The sequence below is a fragment of the Tarenaya hassleriana genome, unplaced genomic scaffold (genome assembly GCF_000463585.1).
Source record: "Tarenaya hassleriana unplaced genomic scaffold, ASM46358v1 Cleome1, whole genome shotgun sequence".
NCBI lineage: Eukaryota > Viridiplantae > Streptophyta > Magnoliopsida > Brassicales > Cleomaceae > Tarenaya > Tarenaya hassleriana.
Window position 1 is genome coordinate 7,545,033 of NW_010960187.1, and position 8,616 is coordinate 7,553,648.

The following is an 8,616-nucleotide window of genomic DNA, read 5'->3' on the forward strand; positions in this document are numbered from 1 at the left end:
GCGGTTCAGGCTAGTCGCCAGAGAATTCTATATTGTGGTAAATGGCAGGGCACATACCATGAGAAATTTCTTGAGGTCTCTTCCCGATGCGATGTCCCTCAAAGCAGCAAACCCACGGTTGATTTCGGTCCTCAGACCAGAAGCAAGCTGAAGAACATGTTCCTCAGGGATGTGAACTTCAGGGATACGAGGAGGAGTCCTAGAAAGCGAAAAGAATCATCAGCTAACCAGTCAGTTGTTACGCCGATATTTCCCATAAGATTTCAAAAGGATTATCACATTGGCTTACTTGTGAATGAAGGTGCTGGCGTTAGACCACAAGAACAGAACTGCAAGAGCGAGAATGGAACTGTGGCAGACAAGTGAGAGAAGGTGGTATTCAAGCAACTCAAATAAGACCCATGCTGCTGTCGCGGCACCAAGCACTCCCCCAGACACCTTCTTGTTCCTCCAGAGGACAATGTCGGCAGCTGCACCCATGCAGCAGAGAAGAAGGTGAATCAACTAATACACGGAAATTTCACACCGACAGGTTCCATCCGAAATCTGAATCATATGTGTATCAGTGTATGTATCGATGAAGTAAAAACAACAAGATCTGTCATTTCATCAAAGAACGATATTTACGGATTCTCCCAATATTCAAAACTTGGTAAGGAGTAAAAGGCGATTGATTCAGCATATACTTGATACCGAGCAATAAAACCAAATCCAGAACTTGAACAGTTCAGTCATGAGAAAACCCATGTTCTGAAAATCAGCAGACAGTAAAATCTAAACTTCAAATCAGCTCGCTAGCAGCTAGATTTCAGTCTTTCCAACAGATCCAGAAATAAATCAACCGAATCCACCATTTGAAAGAAAAACTTCGAAAAAACAGTAGCCATTCGATAAACCCAGTGCCGACATGAACTCAGAGCCCAGGCCCAAACAAAAATGGCAAACAAAGGAAACGATCAGAAACTGAAGAACAGTAAAAGAGAGATCCATACGTTTTCCGCCACCGAGAACGTTGTGAACAGGATTCTCCCTTCCGAAGAGGCGGTAAATCTTCGCCTTAAGGGAGGACAGTGACGCTTTCTTCTCATCATCGGAATCGGAAGACGACGACGACCCATCGTCATATCCGCGGATCTTCTCAGCAATCTTCTCTATGATCGATTCAGCAGCCGATTCCTCGTGCTTGTGCTCTTCCGCCATTGAAGCTTTCTAGAAATCTTCAGTAAAAACCCTAGTCTTTTTCTGGTTCAGAAATGAAGAGGGAGAAACAAATTGAAATGAGGAAGAACACAGGCGAATGATCAAGCGTCCCTAAATAGGGGCGTCTAATTCAGATTCAATCTCAGCCGTTCATTTTCAAAGCTCGATATTGACCGTTCGTAAGTTCGGACCCGGAATAAGTAGACGAAACATCTTTGAGACGGACGAGAAACGGCCGTTATATTTCGACCACAGTCGCAGTTATACCTATTAATCTTCGACTAACGGCTCCGTTAATGTAACGTTAGGTGTCACTGCGTGTCGGAAGATGACTAGTGGACGGGGCGGCGACTGAGTACGACGTCGTCCTCGACGAAATCTCTCGCCACGTGGATGTTAGTGAGCCTTTGTTCAAGACTTCTATCTTTGGGCCCGTAAGGCATTAAAGGCAAACCCAAAACGATAAGCACAGACATAAAAATCATTTTTATGCATAGATATGTTTCCTTTTATTTTCATATAAAATCATTTTTATGCATAGATATGTTTCCTTTTATTTTATACATATGTTTCCTTTCATGCATAGATATGTTTCCTTTTACTAAAATGATACATAAATTCTATCCATATTTGAGGCGAATAGGTCAAGAATCTTAAGTAAGCTATGTTTATGCTTTAATATATATATATTTAGTTATACAAAATTTCTAGATGCACAACATGTACATGATCATGGAGCTAAACCGAATCCTAAACCGATGACCGAATCGAACCGTTAGTCACATGATAAATCCTGAATAAACCGGCCGGTCAAGTTAAGCTTCATGGTACAGCTCATGTCCCCAGTTTTCCACCTTCTTCTCCCCATCACATTAACTCTACCCTTGATTTCAGCAACACTTCTCAGCTCCAAGAGCCCTAATCCCAAATCCGAACTCAAATTCCCAGAATTCGATGCGATTTCCACCTGAATTCCGGTCAATCTGGCCGTCTTCCGAGCGTCAACTCTTCCTCCGACGATCTTCATCTCTCCGACGATCCCGATGTTCTTATACGCCACACTTCCAGTACTGTTCTCGAACTCGAATCCCCCGAAATTAGGGTTCTTGATCGCGATCTCGTTTACTAGCGTGGCGTTGAAGAAGGGACTCGAGGAGTTGCCGAGACGCAGATTTCGAACTGTGATGGATAGCAGTTCGACCTTCGGAGTCGTGATTCGAAAAATGATTTGCGCGAGAATCAGGCAACCGCCAACGACGATGACGATGGTCGCAAGAATGTATACGAGGCACTTGCTTGGTTCTTCCTGGGATTTCCGGTGATTTTTCCAACCGAATTGTTCGTCGCTTCGGCCGTAGATTCCTGTCGGAGCTAAATTGACGCGTTCCTCAGCCATGTTCTTGAGCTTTTGTCTCTGATAGTTCAGTGGAAGAAGAACAAGAGGAGTGGTATATGCTATATGGGGAGGTTTCGTATTTGGCGGTTAAAAGGGGTGGGTTTGTGTGGTACACGTGGCGGAATTCTATTGGGTAAAGGGGTAAGAGTCGTTTTCCGCGGACTTGGTCTACGCGTTGGTCTTTGAAAAGTCTTTGTTTGGGGGGGGGGGCCTTAAAGTTTAGATTTCATATCAATCTTTTTTATAAACGGATTATTTAATTGCTACTTTGTTTATTGGGATAATTTATTTTTTGATATGTGACCACACGACGTCATGAGTCATTATTAAGTACCCTTCAACTTCGATCCCTCTTACGATATACATATATATATGTGTGTATATATGGGCTTATTGTGGGGGTAGATATTATGCCATAAATATAAGATAAAAAGTTCATAATGGTCCAAAAGTATGATTGGTCTTTGTTTTCTTTCTCCTTTCTCTTGCATTATGTCCGGTTAAGAAAAACGGCCGACAAAAAGGGTGATTCTTTTTTCTCCAAAAGATAAATTTTTATTGAATAGGGCAAAAAGGGTAAACAACAGACGTAGATCTTCTGGCATGACACAATTGCAAATTAAGGGAGAAGAAAGAACGGCTAAGAAATACTACTTACATGTTACATATAAATAAATAGTGATAAATAATACGCAATACAGAATATTCTAGAAGGATTCCCCCTCCACTGTAAAAAAAAAAAGAGCAAAATTCAAATAAATAAAAAACACACACACGTAATAAATAAAAACTTGTATTTTTGATTTGAGACCGAGTCGAGTGTTACCGATCCTTGCATTGCAGTGCTTGGAACTTATCTTTGACAGAACCTTCTTCCAGTTCGGCCTTGCGACCCCACACTTTCACTCATGAGCCTTGCTCCCTCGTCACCCAGTAGAAATATGCATTCACTATTCTGTTTCGTTTTGGAGAAACTCTATAGATGGTGTGCTCTGATTCCGTGCTGAAATCAGAGACTGAATCCTGGATATATAAACGAAAATAAAATCACGGTACAATTCGTTACTCGTTAGTGTTTTAAATGTAGACATATGAATAAAGGAGATGTTAGTGTTTCGGCTTGCTCCTCCATTTTGACGATACTGATGAATGGAGTGGCACCGATGCCAAGTCCGACAAGTAAAAGGATGTCGTATTTCCGGTAGTCTTGAGCCGGAGCACCGTACGGTCCATCTATCAACAGCTTTGGCAAACTGTTGAATTGGGCAATGCAAATTGATATCCAAAGGTGACGGAGTTAATTTTTCCATCTTGTGTACCACATCACCGAACACGTCACCACTACATCATTGCCACGTCAGATTTTATTATTTCCAGAAAATATCCCAATTTGCAATTTTATTTCTAAATATATACCCAAATTATAAATTTAATATAAATATACTCTAATTTATAAAATAATTTCCAAATTGATACCCGTATTTGTAAACATTTCCCAAATCTGATATGATCCTGCACTCGTTCAAGGGTTTCGGGTTGGGATTGACCTAATTTTTTCGAGCTCGGATCGAAACCCGACCTTATAAATATAATTTTTTTCTCTTTTTTGGCCCGAGACCCGAAGCCAAAAAATTATGATTATCGATGTATGGACTGAGTCGGACTGAACTTCGAATCTCGGGTCAAAATTGGCACGCTAATTATGATTATTGTTATAACTTGTATGGGTCGAGCTTTCGGGTTGGGCTCAAATCGGGTTTCGGACTCGAGTCGGACCGACCTGAAAGTCCAAATTTTTTTTTAAAAAAAAAAAGAAAAAAGAAATAACATTTACAAAGAGAGGTTCGCGGGTCGGCCCGACCCGACCCGACTCGACTCCAGAATGCATAAGGTCGAGCTTTGGGCTTAATTATATAGATCCAAAAAAATCGGTTCGGTCCGATCCTGAACCCGAAACCTTCAGGCCGAGTGCGAACTCGGGCCAGGCCAGCCCGATTGACACTTCATCCCAAAATCCTCGATCGAATGCGGGGTCATATTAGACTTGGAAAACGTGTACAAATACGGATATTAATTTGAATTTTTTTTTACAAATCTGGGTATAAATTTGGAAAGATTTTACAAATTAGGGTATATTTATGTTAAATTTATAATTTGGATATATATTTGGAAAAAAAAATTACAAATTGGGATATTTTTCTAGAAATAACAAAATCTGATGTGGCAGTGACGTGGCGATCATATATCCGATGACGTGGCATACAAAACGGAAAAATTAACTCCGTCACTTTTGGGTATCAATTTGAAATTTTTTTGCAAATTGGAATATTAATTTGCTAAATTTTAAATTGGGTTATTATTATCGAAAATATTTGTAAATTAGGTATTTTACTGGAATTAATCCTTAAGGTTCCTAATGCACATTATTAATCATTTTAACACGTGTATCGTGCGAACAAGGCAAATGTATGTAATGGAGCAAAGATCATGTGTTTGGTTTTTTCACACATTAATACAAAACATAAATGTTTTGGGGGAACATAATTTCCTTCCTTATGCTGCTGTGTTCTACAGCTAAGATTAAAAAAAAATGTTACAACATTGGAGCCACATACATAGTAATATTCCTTTGCCACCGCCTAATGTGCAAACCAAAAAAAAAAAAAGAAAAAAAAACTTACCTTAACAGTAACAGAGTGCCGTGATTCACCTGTTGGGTTTGTTTACTACACCATAACATTATTATTTACAGACCAGACTTAGACGCTGTCGCCTCGGTAAAAACCACAGCAGCGGGGGAGAGAAGTGTTTGTGTTTCTTCAGTCGATACCCATAGCTCTTCTTGCTTTCTGCTGACAACTGGCGGGGGCCTTCTCTGGTGTTTTTGTCTGAATCAGATTCTTCATCTTACTCGAAGAAGTTCGTTGTTTTCTCTCTCCTGTGGCTGATGAGTTTACTCCCTTCTTGTTCTCCATTGTCGACAGCCTCTGCCTCTTTGAGGGCTTGGGTTGTTCTCCTGCCTCTTTGAGGGCTTGGTTATTGCTCGAACATGGATCTATGGATGGGGACATCCCATTCGCCCCCTCGGGTTTTTCGTTGAATTTAGACTTGCGGGCTTTCATGGACTTCTGGGAAAGCTTCTTTGGACATCTCGGGATCCTATTCTGGGAGTGGATCGCAATGTCATAGAGGGTTTGAGCAGCAGCCAATAGGCGTGGACAACGCAAATCTTCTGAGCAAAGCAAACAATAAGGCACGATAAGAGCTTTGGTAGATACGAGAATATGAAAATGCAGCCAAAAGTAATAGCAACCATGAAGCATACCGTCATCTTTTTCATCTTTAGACACATCTGGACCTGCATTTCATAAAGGATAAATATATCTTACAGTCAACACTGACTGAATGAGGGCAGGAACAGGAAAAGAAGAGATATTCTTACCAGGAGAAACACCAGATACTTTACGAAAGCACTTGCACCAAGAAGGGTTGTCAGATATGGCATGAAAGGTCTCATTTCCTGCAGTAGTTTGCTTCTGTAGGGAAGGAACTAGACTTTGATTGAAAGTGAATGAATCCAGATTTGTAAAAGAATCAGTCACATTCCTGGGCGAACTCGTGTTGTTGGCTATTCTTAACCAGCATCCTTGACACAATGTCCTGCTAACTAGAAGCTTGGCTGCTTCGGAGTTGGTTCTACAGTTTCCGTTAAAAGAGTGAGACCAGGGAAAGTGTGGCAAGCCAACACGAGGGGGTAGTTGTTTTGCAGAACGCTGGTCAGAGTTGTTCTTGGAACACTGAGAAGGTTTTGAAGCATCTTGGAGTAGAGAGTCTAAGTCTTTGGGTGGAGGAAGGCCTAATCGTCTTAATACATCAGTAGGCTCGCATAATGGAAAGTTAAGTGGAGTGGATGGCATTTCAGACATGACAGAATGATCCTGAAAAGAAAAATTGGAGTATTAGATCACAAATTTGAATGTTATAATTCATACTCCAATCAAAGCCGCAGAAGCAACAGCATCTATAGCCAAAAGGTATTTGAGCCAAAAGATGCTACCGTGATCTCACAAGTCTAAAACTTTAAATACTAACCAAGCATATCTACTACTACAGGATAATTTTACAAAAAAAAAACAGTTAATATCCAGATAATATATCTATGCCAACCTTGGAAGATGGAGATAGCTCTCCTTCTGGGGCATTTCCTTGATTACTGCTTTCGCCATTCGCTACTACAGAGACAGAGTTAGGTGAACCCAATGTTTTGTCTGTGCAACTGTCTAGTTCAGCAGAATTCTGTGGTTGAATAGGCCTTGGAGTCGGAAGAACAGAACAAACATTTCTGACCAGAGTCAGAAAAGTGTCGTTAGCAGTCTCTACTTTCTTCAGTTTGTCTTTACCCAAAGAAGGACACTCATAAGAGCCTTCAAGGAGCTTCTCCAGTGGTAGATCTTCGACAAGTTTGGCAACATCATTTCTTTCAGGCTTCAGGCCATAAGCACCTGAGTGTGATTTTCGATGTAAGCCAAATTAAGCGAGGAAAAGCAGCATTGAGAAAAAGATCAATGCACATGATGTAGAGGATACTGACAAGATCTTTCTTGCTGTATCAATATATGCCGCATGTTAATGAAATAGTGGAACCAAAGGTTACGACTCCACATTTTCCATTTCGTACCTTGGCGGTACAGAGATGTTGTTAGCCATTGACACTCATTGAAGTTGATGAGAGGTCGGGTATAGGAGAAATCAAACCAAGATTACAACGAGTAATTCAGGGTACCTCTGTATCTAACATGTCACGAGTTCATGTGTAGATAACTTCGAACATGCAGTCTCTAAAACTAAAAGTATACAAGTTAAGAAGACCACGAAAAACAAATGGATTAAGTTGAGGAGATTTTGACAAAAGTTCACATCAAACTATTTCGATGGGATATTATCATAGGACAGAACAGAACTAGCAGTACCAGCAGCAGTTTCATACCGAAAAATGCATTCTCGCCAGATGCTGTATTAAGGGTTGGAAACGTTCTTGCAGGAACTTTTGAGTTTCTCTTTTCACCCCGCCTGCCGCTATAGCTGTTTCTTTGTTTAACTGTTTGGGGCTTATCTGCAAAGCATTCGACAAAAAGAACACAACAATTCACATTTTCTCAGGGTGAACCAGGCTACTTTCACTTTTATATCAAATCATTCTTCTAAAACTTTGGGCTACAAACAAGACGAAGGTATATCATCGATTCGGAAATCATTTACGAGTTCTCATCCTTATTTTACAATAGCCAGCAGTTTAGCAAACAAGCCCAACTTGCAAAAATCCTTAGTCCAGCCAAGCAAAAGTAAAGATGCTGTATTGGGAGAGTTACCTGAGAGAGTGGACCCTTGTCCGTATGTATATTTTATGTCATTATCTCTTGGTGAGATCATAGTATCCTCTAAAAGGATCGGTTTTGTCCTTTTTGAAGCCCCTGAACTACTCCTTGAGAGTTTCCCTGCTTTGCGACTTTCAGGACTAGCGTTTGGAAGAAAGCCATTTTTGCAAACGGAACTTGCAGGTTCTGATGTATTTTCGACACAGAGCTTGGTAAGTCTCTCATGAACAACATCGTGGGAGTGGATTAGTTTACGCCACAGTGAAGAGTCACTGCTTCCTTCATCTGATGATTAGGCAGAAGGGTGAGTTCAGGAAAATAACACAATGATTTAGAAAGAAGCCCTTAACACACTGTGGCCTATGGGGAAAGATACAACTAGAAGAATATCAATCAAAGCAATCAAATATGCCATAAGATTTCCAAGACAAACGGGGAACACCTCAACTGCCAATTTACTTAGCTTTGCTATATGTCTTCCACGAAATGATGAATACAACAGTGAAGCGAAACCCAAAACCAATTGGTATTCGGAGTGAAAACTGGGTATCAAACAAAAAGGAGACTGAAGAACTGAAAATGGTTTAAAAACCCAAGAAGAAATGCATCTGAAAACCGATGATCTACAACTACAAATTTTTCCCT

The 8,616-nt window shown here is 40.5% G+C and overlaps 3 protein-coding genes across 4 annotated transcripts in view; all 3 read right to left on the reverse strand.

The window, feature by feature from the left end:
• The window catches only part of LOC104817753 (reticulon-like protein B3), a 2,351-nt gene extending 1,060 nt beyond the window's left edge, over positions 1-1,291 (reverse strand). The window contains exons 1-3 of the mRNA XM_010547041.1: positions 993-1,291; positions 290-470; positions 58-199 (exon numbers count right to left, since the gene is read on the reverse strand). Coding sequence (XP_010545343.1) covers positions 58-199; positions 290-470; positions 993-1,200 — 531 coding nt within the window. The 5' untranslated portion in view covers positions 1,201-1,291. The remainder of the gene's footprint in view (positions 1-57; positions 200-289; positions 471-992) is intronic.
• A 176-nt stretch (positions 1,292-1,467) lies between these two features.
• LOC104817758 (late embryogenesis abundant protein At1g64065-like) lies at positions 1,468-2,775 on the reverse strand. The gene has a single exon (XM_010547054.2). The coding sequence runs from the start codon at positions 2,594-2,596 to the stop codon at positions 1,976-1,978; it is 621 nt and encodes a 206-aa protein (XP_010545356.1). The 5' UTR covers positions 2,597-2,775; the 3' UTR covers positions 1,468-1,975.
• A 2,347-nt stretch (positions 2,776-5,122) lies between these two features.
• LOC104817764 overlaps positions 5,123-8,616 on the reverse strand; it is a 4,366-nt gene continuing 872 nt past the window's right edge. Inside the window, exons 2-7 of one of the 2 annotated variants that reach the window (XM_010547075.2) lie at positions 7,966-8,256; positions 7,584-7,709; positions 6,764-7,098; positions 6,039-6,534; positions 5,922-5,954; positions 5,123-5,825 (exon numbers count right to left, since the gene is read on the reverse strand). In XM_010547075.2, the coding sequence (XP_010545377.1) occupies positions 5,416-5,825; positions 5,922-5,954; positions 6,039-6,534; positions 6,764-7,098; positions 7,584-7,709; positions 7,966-8,256 (1,691 nt within the window). In that variant the 3' untranslated portion in view covers positions 5,123-5,415. Of the gene's footprint in view, positions 5,829-5,921; positions 5,955-6,038; positions 6,535-6,763; positions 7,099-7,583; positions 7,710-7,965; positions 8,257-8,616 lie in introns of both variants that reach the window. The other variant, XM_010547067.1, reaches the window with a different exon arrangement.

Bases quoted from the DNA above. Each gene is read 5' to 3' on its own strand.
- LOC104817758 (XM_010547054.2), bottom strand. From the start codon at position 2,596: ATGGCTGAGGAACGCGTCAATTTAGCTCCGACAGGAATCTACGGCCGA.